Here is a 17,887-nt window from a genome sequence, read left to right on the forward strand (position 1 = left end):
TCGTTAACCATATTTTATTAAGATTTAATAATGATTAAAAGATTTTTTTACGTCCAAACGAAGTAGATATTTTTGAGGTAAGGAGTATAAGAATTTGTTAATACTTAAACGTCTACATTTTTTGTTAATAAAAATGATGTACCCTAAATTTTATCAACGATGCTTCTAACGATTGCTTTTTTGAGATAATTAAATTATATGATATCATCAGTCATCTGCAACAAAAAGTAATAGAATTCTTTATTATAAGATCTCATATCATAATTAGTTTCCTTAATTTGTGACTTAGTTTTAAAATTAAATATATCCTATGAAAATTAAAAAATAAGACAGTTTAATAAATATACATGTGTTTTGTTTCCAACTAAGAACAAGATCTTTACTGTAAAATGTCAACTGACCTATTAACACAATGTCACATTTTCTGGACTCTGACTGACACTGACAGTAGGTAGAAATAAAAATATAGAAAGAAATGTCGTCGATGTCGTGCATGACTTAAGTTCTGTTTTTTTTGTATACCATTTTTGGTATATTCTATTAATATACTATTAAAAATAATACTATTATAACAATAAAGTTTATTTCTCCATAATTAAATATGGTACGCATATGAATTTGCCCTACCATAATGATAATTAATTTTAGGTTATGTGTCGTCCTTGTGAATAAAATTGATGAAATATTGTTTTTCAGCATTCATGCCGACAGTTGCTGTATAGTTCTGCGCGATGGAAATGTACTTTGCCGCTCAATATAAAAACTACGGTCCTATCAAAATCAGATCAGGTAACTTAATACAATAAACATTATATCTTTCGAAATAACTTTGTTCTAAGAGTTGGGATAAAAAGTTATATGTATATAAAAGATATATGGCATGTACAAATTTTTGACCTGTTCTTTTTTTCATATATATTTCATATCAATTCTATTTTATCAGTCTAACCTAGTCGCATCTGGATTAGACAAAAACAGTAATATGTTCTAAAAGTAGTAATAACAGCATCTGACTTACATACTATTTATTTTTAATATATGTAGCAAAAACATAGGCATATTTATTTTTTAAATAATAGTCTATGAGTTCATAGACTCTATTATTTGAATAATCATTTTCGGTGAGTTTGAATATTTATATTGTATTTTTAATAAATGTCTGCCTATTGTTTGAATGACTAACTGTAGTAAATAAACAAATATAAATAAAAAGAGTTTATTTATTTATTTAAATCCATCAAGTTTAAATCCTATTCTAGAGCATGGTTTCATAGTACAGTTGTTATGTAATTGATATTTTTCCATACCAACTATATATTATCTTACATACATATTTATATAATAATGTTTAATCCACTATTGTCATTTGTAATTGTGTAATACTATTTACTTCACAGCTTTGTTTGCATGAATTATGATTGTAGTGTTTTATTTTTAGTATCAAAAGTTTAATAATACATTTTTGATATTTAGCAATAATACTTTTTTCCAAAATTTGCTATTTGTTTTCTATTTTAAGTAAGATAGCCTTTGTAGCCATTACTGTTTATTTTTCTAATTATCTATAAACACATACATAATATACATTATTATGTACCTTATAGGTTTTGAAGTTTATGAAAAAAATAATCTTTTTTTTCTAATAGTTCAACATATAATAAGGTCTACTTACTCAGTTTGGGATTAAACACTATAATATGCCTTGGGTTATTATTATTATTATCTAATGAAATAAACATTTGCGAAATAAATTTCAGTTCACCTTACAAGAATGCCGGCATTACTCAGCACGAAAGGGTTTCTTCTCATCCATCATAGAAAACATAAAAGAAGACATGGCTAAGAACAAAGAGATGAAAGAGAACATAAAGAAGTTTAGAGAGGAAGCACAAAAGTTGGAGAACTCTGAAGCTTTACAGGTTCAGTTATAGTTATATTTATTACTAGCTGCACCTGGAACTTCGTCTGCATAGAATTAAACTTTATTTCTCTAAAATAAAATAGCCTAAGTTAGTCCTTATTACATCAGCTACCTGCCAATAATAGTCCTGTCAAAATCTGTCCAGCCATTTCAGAGATTAGCCTGAATAAAACAGACAGACAAAAAGATATTTATATTCATATGCATGTAGTAAAAAACCATTATTTCAATATACATACAGACACTCCAATTTTATTTATTTTTATATACCTTTTGACTGTTCTGTATCACACCTCTCTCAATATATACATCTCTTTTACATATGTTCCCAAATTTCCAGGCGGCGCGGAGAAAGTTCCATGCAGTAGAATCGGAAGCATCTAAAAGTTCAGAAGTATTCAAAGAAACCATTGAAGGCATTAAAGGCAAGATGGAACATGTCATAGAGGAAGCTGGTAAAACAGGAATAGCTAAAAAAGCAGGTATGAATTTCAAGAAGGGTGTTCATCAACAGATGTAGTCAGAAGGTGAAGAACTTTAGTATTAGGAAGATTAGATTAGATAGATGCTGGTATATAGAAATAATAATGATAACCTAGGACAATTTACACAGCGCCATCTAGCCCCAAGCTAAGCAGAGGTTGACTTATTCTATATATACTAACAGAAATGCTTAAGTTATTTTTTTTTGGAAATATAAAATACTAGCTACTCGCCCCGGCTATGCACAGATGTACATGTATTATATACAGAAAGCTTTATCTTAAATGAATGAAATAACACAACACCTGAGATCCGATCAATGTTAAATTTATCAAATTTAACAATTTGTGACCACTTGAAAAGCCTGGGACGTTATAAGTGTTGTTATTCGCCGGTTCCCATCAACCAATGCCTTTATCAGCTTCAACCGGCCTTCCCGAGGGTGGTGCATCTTCGACGTCAAAATTGCTGGATCGAAATTTAGGGAACCAGTTCTGGCACTGGCGTACTGTTACCTTTTCCACACACATCGGTCAATTTCTTACTGGCCAAATGAACAGCATTTTTGCCCTTTCTGTAGTAAAACAGTAAGATATGTCGAAAATGCAGCTTATTCCTCTCCATATTTAAAAGGGCACCAACCAAAAACTACTGCGTAGAATTAATTGTAACTTTTCACACAAGCCTTGCTATATGGGCTCTCTAAGCATATAAAAATTATACGGCTTAAGTGTGAAGTTGAGTGCAAAAATACAATTAAAACCTAAGTTAGGAATAAACGAAATTACTTTCCGAACAACCATTAGGTTGTTCGGAAAGTAATTTTGTTTTTGTTATCTAAATATATATTAATATATTTAGATATATTATTATTTTAAAAAACTATAACCCTACTTATTGTTATTGTGTTGATGTAATAACAGAGTAAAAAGAAAAAGAAAATATTCATTTGTATTTAAATTAATCACTTATATGATGTTTTTCAGGAAAGTTTTCAGAAGATATATCGAAATCTGCCAAAGGTGCAGCCGAGAGTCTAGCGGACAAAAGTCAAAAGCTGGGACAGACGTCAGCCTTCAGAACTATATCTCAAGTGAGTATATAATGTGAGTTAATTTTCTACATTTGAGTTTGATATTAATATTTTATACTAAAATATATACTATAGTGATGATTCTCGAAGTTAGTCTTGAATAGTATTCCAATGTTGACGGCCTCGGCGGTATAACGGTTTAACACACCGATTTAATTCCGATGGTAGTGGGTTCGATTCCTCGCACTGTACAATACATATTGATGAGTATTTTTTAACTTTTTCAGGCTACAGAAGTAGTGAAGAACGAAATATCAGCACGAGGATTGGAAGGTCGTGTGTACACCTCACCGATCTCATTGCGAAAACGTGTTGAGGTAAATATTTAAATAGAAACTTTTGTTTTCTGTATTCATCTTATAATAATTTGAAGACTATGAGCAGATGTAGTAAAAGTTTCGTCAAATCCATATTGGTTATAAAAAATTTTAATAACTTAACGGTATATTTTTATACTAGCTTTTGCACGCGGCTTCGCTCGCGTTAATTATTCCCTTAGGGGTGGAATTTATCAAAATCCTTTCTTAGAGGATGGCTACGTCATAGTAGCTTTATACATGCAAAATCTCAGCCTGATCGGTTTAAAATTGACAAAGTTTCATACAAACTTTCATCCCCTATTTTATCCCCTTGGGGGTAGAATTAATTAAAATCCTAGTCCTAATATCTACCTGAATGCCAAATTTCAGCCCGATCCGTCCAGTGGTTTGGGCTGTGCGTTGATAGATCACTGTGTCAGTCACATTTGAGTTATATATATATTAATACCATGAAAGTATACTAGTTGAGATTTATTTCTTGCCAGTTCCTCTGAACTGAAATAGGTAACTGAACTGGATGGTAATCATACATGAATGGATGAAAAAGAAATGCCGATTATATAAGACTATACTTCTGTTTTTTTTTATTGAATTAATGTATATTTTTATACATAATTTTATAAATAATATTAGCATTCTACACTCTTCTTTATAAACTGTGTGCGAAATTTTATACTCCCCCGTCCGCGCAGTTTTTGTTTTGTATATGTATTAAAGTTATATAAATTTCAAAAGTATAAACTCAGTTTATAGAAAAACCTTTTATGTGTCTGTGTCAGGTGGCGTCGGATGACCGCACGTTCACTCCAGACACGGAGACGGTGGGTGTGGAGCTGCACAGAGACTCTAAGTTCTACCAGCAGTGGGAAGACTTCAAGACCAACAACCAATATGTTAACAAGGTATGTGTGATAAACAAAACAAAAAAATTAACAATAACTCGGTGACTTGGACAACACTTTTTATTACCGTTAACAATTTTTTTGATAATTGATTGACCGTTCACAATTTTTTAAATAGATTATAGTTCTTACCAGTTTTACATCGCGTTACTTCAGGCTTGATCCCTCATACGATGCTAACATTTGTATTCAGGGGGATAGGGATTGTTAGTAATGGGAACTAGTAATACCCATTGCTAGCAATGTACCATATTAGGTCCACCTCCACGCGGTTCCTCCTGGAAACCATCGTGATACATTCTTAGTGAATTTGTCGTTGGGTTAACTGACCTGACCTCATATTCATATTATCATCCTCCACTGGTGCTCCGCCAGTGTTAGCGCTGGCAGGTGCACCATTTCATTATAATGCACAAAAAAAACATTCTTCAATCATTCAAGTCATATTCCCAGACTAAGACAACCATGAAACCGTCCTCGCTTATTAACTAACTAGCGTTAAAGTTACCCGTTATGACCCGTATAGTTGCCCAGGGTACTATTTGGTAACATATATGTTATTAATACTTTCATATTATTATAGGTATTAGATTGGAAAATAAAGTACGAAGAATCCGACAACCCAGTAGTTAAAGCATCTCGATTCGTCACTGAAAAGGTCGGTAATCTATTTGGCAACATATTCGAAAAGACTGAACTATCCAAAACGTTGACAGAAATATGCAAAATAGACCCGAACTTCACCGCGCAGAAGTTTCTAGAAGATTGCTCCAATGACATCATACCGAACATTCTGGAAGCGATGGTACGTGGTGACCTCGATATACTTAAAGACTGGTGTTACGAAGGCGTGTTCAACATTCTAGCGACTCCGATTAAACAATGCAGACAGCTCGGCTACCGTCTCGACTCCAAGATCCTGGATATCGAGCAGATCGAGCTGGTGATGGGCAAAATGATGGACCAAGGTCCCGTGTTAGTTATAACATTCCAATCGCAGCAAATCATGTGCGTTAGAGACGCAAAGAACAACGTCATAGAAGGTGACCCAGATAAGGTCATGAGGGTCAACTACGTTTGGGTCCTATGCAGGGATCCTCAGGAATTGAACCCCAAAGCGGCGTGGAGACTGCTCGAGTTATCAGCAAACAGTGTAGAACAGTTAATATAGGTGTAGTTGTTATATATTTAGATGTGAATTAAATCGTTGACGATTAGATATGGTTTTAGTAGAAATTGGACCCAACCGAGCCCGTAGCGGCTAGAGCAGTACGTCACCGGAAATGGCGTGAGTTATGACGTAATTTTACATGAATTTATGAAATTGTCACGGACGGTAGTCTAATAATGTACTCGAATAATTTATTTACTTTGAAATATGTGAGAGTAAATTAATTTTAGTATGTACATTGAAATATAAGGTCGGTGGTCGTAATGACGATTTTGGAATTATCTAATTGCGTCATAAAGGAAACTATGCGATTGTGACGTCATTGAGTATTTCAGCAAACGTGTTGTTTATATGTGCCCGTTACAGTACAAGTGTTATTTTTGTTATTCTCTAATAAACAAGGACAGCATTTTTACCATTACTTCATCAGGAATTTGTTATTTTTTTAAGTTTTTTTTTATACTCGAAAAACTCTGTAGATACCTGTACTTGTATTGCTTAATGTGTACAAAGAATAATACGACTTATTTTACGTGCGATATGGTACATTTTCATGTTTCAGGGTTTTCCGAGTATGTTTACTCAATTTTATTTTCATTTTATAATTAATTTGTTTTTATTATTTCCTTGTTTTAATAAATGTATTATTTATTATTCGGTTTACTTTCTCATACAGTATATTTTATTTGTATTCAATAAATTGAAGGACATACCATGGTAGATAAATGTTGTAAATGTAAGGACCTAGTTTCGATTCCTGGTTAGACAAATTAAGATTAAAAAAAAGCAAATTTTAAGTGTTTGTCGGATAGAATATTTTTATACATTTAGAGCTGCAATTTTTTTATTCAAATGTTCTTCTAAGGTTTAATCTACCCTAATAATTGGATCTCGCTGTAAAACTCGCTATGCCATACCACAAGTAGTTTTCTGTTAATATCAGGCTTTTAATGGAGTAAGACTTTTTTTCTTTACACCATGCAGTCTTCCAAATTATAAGCAGTTGTGTTATAGACAGTTGTAAAAATAAAAAAAATATATATAAATCATTTTATTGTAGTGTAATCTTTCTACTCTATACTGCAATGTGTGGGAGTGATTTCCTGAAAAAATACGGAAGTGGGAATCGAGAATTGCCGGGGGATGGGAATGCCATTTGATTTTTACTAATGAATGTACAATGGTAGAAATTGTCGTCAGTTGGTACTAATCTTGATTGGACTTGGGAGGAAGGTACCCAGATCTAATATATTACATAAAAATTCAATCATTTATTCATGTAGGACATTTGAACGCCAAGTTTTATTGTATTAATATTTTTTCCCTACCTTCCAGTTCAGTAATACTGGTAAGAAGCTCAACTGTAAGATTATTTTGCGTAATCGTAATGGTAACGAAGCTGACGGTTCACCGGATGGTAATTGTGGCCTATATACATAAACAGCACTACGGCATCACATTATCATGTGACGTTCACGTTACCACTCATGAGTTACCATTCCAAACTATTAAGATATGCCTCTTATGAGAAAATGAAGTGAAATTACAGGATTTCACTCCATTTTCGCATCCTACAAACGCAGTTTACTAAACAAGCTGCTGGGCTGCTGAAATAGGTAAACAGAGCTAACTTTTTTATTATTAATATATTTGCTGGTTAAAAGCAGAGGAAGGCCGAAAAGAGATGGATGGACTGCATGAAATATGTGATAATGAAGGGAGCGAGAACCGGAAGAGAAGAGGTAAGAAGCAGGATGAGTTATCAATCTGCTTAGTTCCAACTCTTTTTGCAGTAAATAAAAGACAGGTTCAGTAAACGTATTTTTTATTAGAGGCACATTTAAAGAGACGGATACATCCATCGTAGAATCAATTTATTTACAGAGCCTACTTTAGTGCTACATTATAATTAAGGAATGACAGTATTTGTTAAATCAACATGAATGAAATTCTACCGGTGACTAGGTTATAAAACAAACCGCGATGTACAAAGGAATTTGTCACGATATATATATACTCGTAATATATATAGAAATATAGCGTGGTTTATGAAATTCTGTTAATATTAATTTTATATAAATATATATATATATATATATATATGCATATTATAATATTGCAAGTTTCTTGCTCGTTCTTGATGAGTCTAGTCTATGCGTTCCGAAAGAGTGGTAGAATAAAAAAACGTAGGACGTAACGGTTTATATACGTTTGACGTTTTTACGAATAACAGCGATAGTTTATTTTAACTCTGAGCAATTCACACAGCGCCATCTAGTCCCAAGCTAAGCAGAACTTGTGTTATATACTGGTAGACCACTGAACATTATTAATGTTAGACTATCAGATATCTAGTTTTATATCAATGTTTGTATGTATATTAACATTATTTCATAAACCACGTGTAATTAATATAAAACTTAACCTCTAAATAACTTAATTTGTAATGTTGACAAATTTAAACTTAAATGATTAGACTACAGATGGAATAGTGCGACGAAAATATTATGCTTAAATACTACATCTAATAAGCTCAATCACGTATGAACAATATTCGCAGTGTTGCAAGTGTAAAATCACAAAAATTGTATTCAGTGTTGCTATACTCTATCTAAGGTGAGAATAATTGGAATTGACAAATTCAAGAATCATATTTTTATAAACATATACAATAAATAATATTCAGTGATTGGTTTATAATATCAAATATTGATAGATTAAACATAATTTTTTATTTAATGTTAAATAAAGTATTTACGAGAAATACTTTATTTTCCATTAACTTTGAATGAGAAAATATAAAGTTTAAGTTTGTTTCATATTAATAAAACATTTCACAACCGTGTTTAAGTTACGGTATCAATAATAATAATAAAAAAACCTATGAATTACTTAAATTACATACACACAATATCATAACAAAATTAAGATTGTACTGTGAACAAAAAATATACTATCTACTAATTATTACCATTCTGTTTTTTTAATGTAAGAGGAATGGAATCCTGACAGCTCACCTGATGGTAAGTGGTAACCGTCGCATATACATGAACAGCACCACGGATATCACGTTATCATGTGACATCCGTGATACCACTCATGCGTTGTCAATCTGGAGGACTAAGACATCATCCTTGATTCGGGAGGATGCTTATATAATGTGTAGGTATAATTTTTAAACAACCGTCAAAAAACTAAAAAAAACGATTATAGAAAATTTAATAAATGAATTATCTGTTTGCAATAATTCAATGCAAATTCAATTTAATCATACAGTCTATGAACATAAAATAATAATATTATTAATGTAAAATTGTACTTTCTGCACTTAAAAATAAAATATATTTCCGTTTGTATTTCAAAGACCGATCCTGCTAAATACGAATTTCAATAAGGCTTCTTAACTAAACATGACTGTATAATCTCGAAAATATATATTAATAATAATATCAAATGATTTTAGAAAATTATCTTATAATTCAATAAATGTAGGCATTATTAGGCTTTTTTTTCTAATTAAGTATGTACTTAGTAATTAATTTTTGTAAAGCAGTATACAAAATTGTTCCTTAACATTTTCAAAATCAGTCACTGAAACTATATTAAAAAAAAACATCGTCCTTATAAGGTAACATTCAGCTATGTTTATGGCAGTATATATACTTTTGTGGAACAAATTTTAAAAAACAATTAAATATTTTAACTTCTTATTTTCTTTTGATAACTGTTAAAAAATCAGGCATTTGTCTACCATATTTGATAATTAGAAAAAAATTGGTTTGATCCAATGTTAGATTACTTTTTTTATTTATTGGCAGCAAATCAAGGCAACAATTTTTATAATTTCTCTTTACTCTAATGATGTAATCGTAATTCCAATTTTTGTCTGGAAGGACATTAGCTTTTGTATTTTCTTTAGTGTCTGTACAGTCCGGCTTTCAATTTCCAAAACTAACCAAGACCTTGGTGAAATCGTCATGATAAAATATCAGAACTTGCTATAGTTCTGCTAAATTTCTCATCAAACATAAATTTCGAAGTTTGATTATGGTAATTGTAATTTTGTCCTGTAATTGCTTTTTTGGACTTGTACTACACTTGTGGGTAGTATATGACTTTTAGTTATATCTGCACACTTGTAAATCATGTATGAAATGTGTTTTTTCAACATAGTACTTTATCAATATATATATAATAAATATATATTGCATAATATTGTAAATTGTACCCTAATCATTTACCAATATTACATATATATCGGAAAACTAGAATACAAGAAACAATATTATGCAGTTTTACTTAAAGATTACCACAACAAACTACGAAACATGTTGGAACATGTATTTTGTTGGACATCTCTATGGTTTGCTAGGCTTCTAATAAATAATTTATGGTAGCATAGGGGACAAGCGAGCTTGCGGCACCTGATGGTAAGTGATTACCTCTGCCTGTGAGATACTAAATCCAGGCTAACTGCATGTGTTGATGTCCTTTTAAGAAGGAATAAGCTCTTGAAGGTTTTAACGATGGTGAGGCAGCTAGTCCACCAGCCACTGCATGAGGGCGGTGTCGTGGCCTCCAGCTGAGAGGAGTCTGCCGCCGTCGGAGAGGAACTTCACGTTGGTCACGTGAGACGAGTGTCCGCCGTACTGGTGGCACAGTGACTGTAAACAAAGCACTCGTTACTCTACAAGTCTTGGTTGCTACGTTTGTCTATGGTTTCACACAGAACGATATAACTATTTATATTAATTATAGCATAGGACAGTTAGTCACGTGAGACGAGTGTCCGCCGTACTGGTGGCACAGTGACTGTAAACAAAGCACTCGTTACTCTACAAGTCTTGGTTGCTACGTTTGTCTATGGTTTCACACAGAACGATATAACTATTTATATTAATTATAGCATACGACAGTTAGTCACGTGAGACGAGTGTCCGCCGTGCTGGTGGCACAGTGACTAAACAACGAGTTACTCTATATATTTTTTGATTGTTTGTTTGTTGGATACGGGACGATACAGTTATTTCTCGCATAGGACAGTTAGTCACGTGAGATGAGTGTCCGTCGTACTGGTGGCACAGTGACTAAACAACGCGTTACTCTATATATCTTGTTTGCTGCGTTTGTCTATGGTTTGATACGGGACGATACAGTTATTTCTCGCATAGGACAGTTAGTCACGTGAGACGAGTGTCGGCCGTACTGGTGGCATAGTGACTAAACAACGCGTTACTCTATATATCTTGTTTGCTGCGTTTGTCTATGGTTTGATACGGGACGATACAGTTATTTCTCGCATAGGACAGTTAGTCACGTGAGACGAGTGTCCGCCGTACTGGTGGCATAGTGACTAAACAACACGTTACTCTATATATCTTGTTTGCTGCGTTTGTCTATGGTTTGATACGGGACGATACAGCTATTTCTCGCATAGGACAGTTAGTCACGTGAGACGAGTGTTCGTCGTACTGGTAGTGATTGTAAACGCTTTGATTACAATCACTCTGTCACCTGTTTTTGTTTCGTTACTCTACAAGTCTTGGTTGCTACGTTTGTCTATGGTTTCACACAGAACGATATAACTATTTATATTAATTATAGCATACGACAGTTAGTTACGTGAGACGAGTGACCGCAGTACTGGTGGCACAGTGACTAAACAACGTGTTAGAATAACAAATAAATAAAATGTGATACAGAAGATAATATTTACCTTAGGTTGTGTTACAGGGTAGGCGAATAATTTGACTTTCCCAAAGTCATCGCCAGTGGCTGCCAGCCGGCTGTCCTGAGACCTGAAAACAACAACAGTTTCACGTGTAAATCGAAATCAAAGGGTAATAACAAAAGGTGTATTATGTAATTTATTATAAATTTAGCATTAATAATACAAAAGCTAGTAATTAATAATAACTTCATCTATACATATAAATAAAATTGGAGTATCTGTTTGTAACATTGAAATGACCGTTTTTTACTACATGCATATAAATACGGTACATACACCAAAATATATATTTTTTAATTTTTGTCTATCTGTCGGTTTGTTTGTTCCGGCTAATCTCTGAAATGGCTGGACCGAATATAACGGGACTTTTTTTAGCAGGTAGCTGATGTAATAAGGAGTAATTTAGGCTTTTTTTATTCTAGCAAAATAAAGTTAAATTCCACGCGGATGAAGTCGCGGGAACAGTTAGTTATTAATAAATGAAATAAAATAAAAAAAATAATATTCATGTAGGACTGTTTAGCCATCTACGAAATCAAGTTTTTGTATTAACATTTTTCCTTACAGTCCAGATCAGTATAACAAATTCAACTGTGAAGAACTGACAAGAAACTCAACTGAATTCCTTTTTTTTAACTGACTCAATTGACGTTCTCTTTATCTGTTCACTATTTCTCCTGCCTTTACAGGTACACTCTGTACGTGTAAAGGCACCGATTACATCATAGTTCAGAAAATCCAAGTTGTCAAAGTGTAGGTGTTAAGGAGTACATGCCTTGTGCAGGAGTTGATGTCTGTACCGTCTGCGTTCTCTGGCCACACGCAGATGTGAAAGAGCCGTACGCTCTTTCTTCTTGTAAAGCTAGTTATATCGTAGTTCAGAAAAATCTAACTTGTCAAAGTGTAGGTGTTAAGGAGTACTCGCCTGGTGCAGGAGTTGATGTCTGTACCATCTGCGTTCTCTGGCCACACGCAGATGTGAAAGAGCCGTACGCTCTTTCTTCTTGTAAAGCTAGTTATATCGTAGTTCAGAAAAATCTAACTTGTCAAAGTGTAGGTGTTAAGGAGTACATGCCTGGTGCAGGAGTTGATGTCTGTACCATCTGCGTTCTCTGGCCACACGTAGATGTGAAAGAGCCGTACGATCTTTCTTCTTGTAAAGCTAGTTATATCGTAGTTCAGAAAAATCTAACTTGTCAAAGTGTAGATGTTAAGGAGTACTCGCCTGGTGCAGGAGTTGATGTCTGTACCGACTGCGCTCTCTGGCCACACGCAGATGTGAAAGAGGCGTACGCTCTTTCTTCTTGTAAAGCTAGTTATACGATATATCGTAGTTTAGAAAAATCTAACTTGTCAAAGTGTAGGTGTTAAGGAGTACATGCCTTGTGCAGGAGTTGATGTCTGTACCGTCTGCGTTCTCTGGCCACACGCAGATGTGAAAGAGCCGTACGCTCTTTCTTCTTGTAAAGCTAGTTATATCGTAGTTCAGAAAAATCTAACTTGTCAAAGTGAAGGTGTTAAGGAGTACTCGCCTGGTGCAGGAGTTGATGTCTGTACCGTCTGCGCTCTCTGGCTACACGCAGATGTGAAAGAGGCGTACGCTCTTTCTTCTTGTAAAGCTAGTTATACGATATATCGTAGTTTAGAAAAATCTAACTTGTCAAAGTGTAGGTGTTAAGGAGTACATGCCTTGTGCAGGAGTTGATGTCTGTACCGTCTGCGTTCTCTGGCCACACGCAGATGTGAAAGAGCCGTACGCTCTTTCTTCTTGTAAAGCTAGTTATATCGTAGTTCAGAAAAATCTAACTTGTCAAAGTGTAGGTGTTAAGGAGTACTCGCCTGGTGCAGGAGTTGATGTCTGTACCATCTGCGTTCTCTGGCCACACGCAGATGTGAAAGAGCCGTACGCTCAAAGTGTAGGTGTTAAGGAGTACTCGCCTGGTGCAGTTGATGTCTGTACCATCTGCGTTCTCTGGCCACACGCAGATGTGAAAGAGCCGTACGCTCTTTCTTCTTGTAAAGTTCTCTGGCCACACGCAGATGTGAAAGAGCCGTACGCTCTTTCTTCTTGTAAAGCTAGTTATATCGTAGTTCAGAAAAATCTAACTTGTCAAAGTGTAGGTGTTAAGGAGTACTCGCCTGGTGCAGGAGTTGATGTCTGTACCATCTGCGTTCTCTGGCCACACGCAGATGTGAAAGAGCCGTACGCTCTTTCTTCTTGTAAAGCTAGTTATATCGTAGTTCAGAAAAATCTAACTTGTCAAAGTGTAGGTGTTAAGGAGTACTCGCCTGGTGCAGGAGTTGATGTCTGTTCCGTCTGCGTTCTCTGGCCACACGCCGATGGTGGTGAACGTGATGGGACAGTAGTTGGTGAACCACGACACGTCGCGGAGAGACGACGCTGACGTCACCTGACGGCATGTTGTCGCGTTCCCTGCAAACGGATGGAGTTGTACCAATACAGAACTTTATTGCACAAAAAAAAAAACTGAACAGAACCAATAGTAAATGTATATCAACATCAATCCTCCCCCCTCTGATGGATCCCCCGTCTAATTCAAACGGGGATCGAAATTACGCCGGCCTGAGCCAGGGTTCGGTTCCCTAGCGGTGCCCTCAGACTAAAGTCGTATCCGTCAGGCAGGTTGGCCTTTCTTTGGTTTGGAGTGCCATCTGCTCTCGCCCCCTATCGTCCGGTAAAGCTGTAAAGGCCAGCTGTGGCCAACAGCATTAGAGTATTCAGAAAAAAAAGGATACAAAGGAGGTATTATCGCTAAGCATCCTTCCAGAGAATCTTGTGTGGATTTATGTATATGGACACGAGAATGTGAAATAGCAATTCTTTCCTTCGTACTAACAATTTATTTTTCACTCATGACTAGTTAAATTTACATACTATACTACTTTAAGTGGCTTCAGTTTCAATCATATTTATAATTAAACTACATGTAAATAACTCTTGGTTTTCCAAATATAAATAAATATTTTTTTTATAAATAGAAGGAAAAAAGGAGAGGGGAAAAGCATGGTCTTTAGAAGAGCTATATCAAATTATTGACAAAATTGGAGTCGTGTCGTATCAACATTTAAAAAGCATGATGGAAGATCATGGAAAGCGGCAAGCGCTCCACCGACAAGAGCATGGTTCTTAAATTATAAATGAATGAATTAAACTTACAGAATAAAAGCTCGTAGTCTCCAGAATTGCTCCTTATATACTGACTGTCTTCAGACCAATCCAGATGCGTTATGTAACTTGAGTGACCCTGTAGAGCAACCACATTCAAATGAGATACACGTACAAGATACAAGTATGTAAAAAGCAAAATAATGCACGCCAAAGAGAACAGAGCTATAGAACATGCCATGTTACTAAGAACAATAATTATGTGAGTTTATTTATAATTCTAATTAGCTTTCCGGTGATGGAAACACCTATAGTAAACCAAATTTATCGGACAAACAGTCATAGTCTCGGCCCCTGCCATATATACCCAGTATTTCAGTGGAGTGCATGCTATATATATAAATAATAATAATATAGAATTGTTACACCTCATGCATGTTAGGGGGGAGTTGAACATTTTATCCAAAGAGAAGTAGCACTACAGACGTCGCGTACTCAAAAATTTCATTATAATTCCCCAGCCATTTCGTTCCGCAAAGTATTAACAGACAAACAGCCAGATTTCGCGTAGTCACAATTTTAAAATTTTATTATATCGTACACCTAGTACCTACTATACTAGATTAAGTAGTCTTTTATAATAAAAAAAATTTAAACGTTTGAATTAGACTTTAAAGATAAAATTTTAGAGTAGATAATCCAAAATTTATATTGTTGTACTAAGTGTACGATAAAGTAAAGAAACATCGTTCGTAGCAAATGTAAGTTCATTAAAATATTTCTCTTGAGCATTCCACTACTACACACATAGCATGACCACTTTAGATTATCTGCATTCAATTGTAACGAATGGAGTCTCACTACGATCGATTACGATGGCCTGAACACCCAGATCGATAAAAACAATCATACTCATGAATATATGTCATACAAATGTTTGACCGTGCGAGGAATTGAATCCGCGACCATCGGAAAAAAGCGGCAGTGGTCACTAGACCACTGAGGCCGTCAAGTTATAAAGGCCAGCTACGGTCAACAGTATTATGACCCCTCCGATCGATCCCCGTCCAATTCAAACGGCAATCGAAATTACAACGGCCTGAGCCGAGGTTCGAATCCCTAGCGGTGCCCTCAGACTAAAGTCGTACCCGTCAGGCGGGAGTTGGCCTTCAGCCGCTCCATAAGTCCTTCCGCGGGTTTGGAGTGCCATCTGCACTCGCTCCCTATCGTTCGGTGAAGCTGTAAAGGCCAGCTGCGGCTAACAGCATTGGAGTATTCCGAAAAAAAATTAATGGAGAAAATCTAAAGTGGTAACTACATTACTGACCTAAATATTGATATGAAATGAATGAATGAATTAAATTATCTATCAAAAAAACCTTTACAAAGCGTAATATATAGCAAATAATATAAACTAAATAAATGATAATATTTGAATAGATTGTACACCAAATTTAATAATTGAGAAATATAGATATTATTAAGTTATATTGCTACATGTTATAACAATCTTCGCAAATTTAGAAAATAAACCAAACATAGTACTTTATAATGCAGTCCTTATAATAGTTTGGTACTGAAAAAAAAATATCTTTAAAATTGATTTATAACTGACAAAATATTGAGTTACATAACTGTAAACAAAAAAATAATTAAACATACACTTCAATTGAGTTTTTATTAGTTATATAAACTTATTGAAAATACTTAGATTTTTTTTTTGTTATCTATAAAAATTATATATTAAATATATACATTTCAAAAAGTTTAACAGTAGACAAAGTACTCTGGCTTCTTATGTGGCGATATATATGAATTCATAGTCGTAAGTGTATTTAATATATTTGGTGTACAATCTGTAAAATGAATGACAATTTACCCTTCTGCGTTTTTTCTCCGTGCACTTATGCGTGAAATTGTTCACAATAGTTCAATTAAAACAATACATTAATGGATTTGTTTTAAATTATTTGTTGTCTAAGGTAATACCATACAAAAATAACGAAACCATCTGATGGAAACTTGTATAGGAAAAATCACAGGATCTTACCACGTTATACATATTTTTATGAAGTTCACTCATCATCAAATGAGAAATATTGGAAACTCAATAGGAATAAGTAAAACGTGGTAAGATTCCGTGATTTTTCCTAATTTTATGGCCCATATAACATAAATAGTACCATGAATATTATGCTGTCATTCCTGAGCATAGAGACCAGTGTCGTAGCTTCGTACCCGGTAATTTAACTGTCATATCTCAGATTTAAAAAACAAGCTGCATAGCGGCATATAAAGGTAACGTAGAACTAATTCACGTATTCGTATGGAAAAACCTTTAAAACTAGTCCCTCTGTTACTGGGGTGACGAAAGTCATTGTCGAGTCGCGAGTTCTTGTGCCTTTTAACCTACACAATTACTGTTAAAATCGAATGCGAAAAGCATTACTATATTATCGTCTAACAATGTGAAATCGGTTGTATGTAATAATATGGCCATACTAATTAATATTACAAATTACAAATTATATTTATTACAAAAACAGAGTATATTAAAAAAGAAGAAACAGATATTATATTTAAGTCTCAATATAACATTATGTCACTGCTGTCCTTACTAGGTCATTATAATGACCTGTATGAAGGACATCCAGTTACATTCCCTACGTGAAAGTTCTAGATATTAAAGACTAATGTTAATAATATTACTGCTGTTGTAGGATGCTCAATGGATCTAATATCAATTATAGTTAGGGACAAAATTGAGAGATTCTAGCTAATGGCCTTTCAGGATAAATGTTAAATTATCTATAACATTTATAGATATTTGAATTAAATTGTTAACAAATAATTTAAAACAATATAACATTGAAAATCGGTGTTTAAAATGGTGATTTAAAAACATAGTGTTGTGTAAATAACGATTTAATATAAGTATGGGAAACATAAATGTGATTTGGAATGTAGAAACTTAGTGTTTCTATATATAGTATAGTTATTCTATATAGCAATAGTATGTTATATGTTGAGACTTCGTCTGCATCACTCTTACATGACATTTATTATATTTCACCCAAATTACATAATATCTTTTAAAATTATAGCCTATGTATAAGCTATAATACTGTAAAGTTTAATA

General features: G+C 34.0%; 2 protein-coding genes across 3 annotated transcripts in view; one reads left to right on the top strand and one right to left on the bottom strand.

Moving 5' to 3' along the window:
- The first annotated feature begins 478 nt into the window (after window positions 1-478).
- On the top strand, window positions 479-6,903 carry LOC131855604 (mitochondrial import inner membrane translocase subunit TIM44). The gene is made up of 8 exons (XM_059206890.1): window positions 479-604; window positions 697-789; window positions 1,758-1,919; window positions 2,262-2,403; window positions 3,391-3,497; window positions 3,725-3,814; window positions 4,597-4,719; window positions 5,303-6,903. Exons 1-8 carry the CDS (start codon window positions 602-604, stop codon window positions 5,888-5,890), a joined length of 1,308 nt encoding a protein of 435 aa, XP_059062873.1. The 5' UTR covers window positions 479-601; the 3' UTR covers window positions 5,891-6,903.
- A 3,307-nt stretch (window positions 6,904-10,210) lies between these two features.
- Window positions 10,211-17,887, bottom strand: part of LOC131855585 (echinoderm microtubule-associated protein-like 2) — a 94,320-nt gene continuing 86,643 nt past the window's right edge. The window contains exons 17-20 of one of the 2 annotated variants that reach the window (XM_059206863.1): window positions 14,800-14,887; window positions 13,911-14,055; window positions 11,607-11,688; window positions 10,211-10,554 (exon numbers count right to left, since the gene is read on the bottom strand). In XM_059206863.1, the coding sequence (XP_059062846.1) occupies window positions 10,429-10,554; window positions 11,607-11,688; window positions 13,911-14,055; window positions 14,800-14,887 (441 nt within the window). In that variant the 3' untranslated portion in view covers window positions 10,211-10,428. Of the gene's footprint in view, window positions 10,555-11,241; window positions 11,549-11,606; window positions 11,689-13,910; window positions 14,056-14,799; window positions 14,888-17,887 lie in introns of those variants that run through there. The other variant, XM_059206864.1, reaches the window with a different exon arrangement.

Source organism: Achroia grisella, unplaced genomic scaffold (assembly GCF_030625045.1).
Source record: "Achroia grisella isolate CSIRO2021 unplaced genomic scaffold, CSIRO_AGI_Agris_v1 utg146, whole genome shotgun sequence".
Taxonomy (NCBI): domain Eukaryota; kingdom Metazoa; phylum Arthropoda; class Insecta; order Lepidoptera; family Pyralidae; genus Achroia; species Achroia grisella.

Coding starts and splice junctions, on each gene's coding strand:
- LOC131855604 (XM_059206890.1), top strand. Junction 3,498..3,724: donor CCTTCAGAACTATATCTCAA/GTGAGTATATAA, acceptor TAACTTTTTCAG/GCTACAGAAGTAGTGAAGAA. Junction 3,815..4,596: donor CATTGCGAAAACGTGTTGAG/GTAAATATTTAA, acceptor TGTCTGTGTCAG/GTGGCGTCGGATGACCGCAC.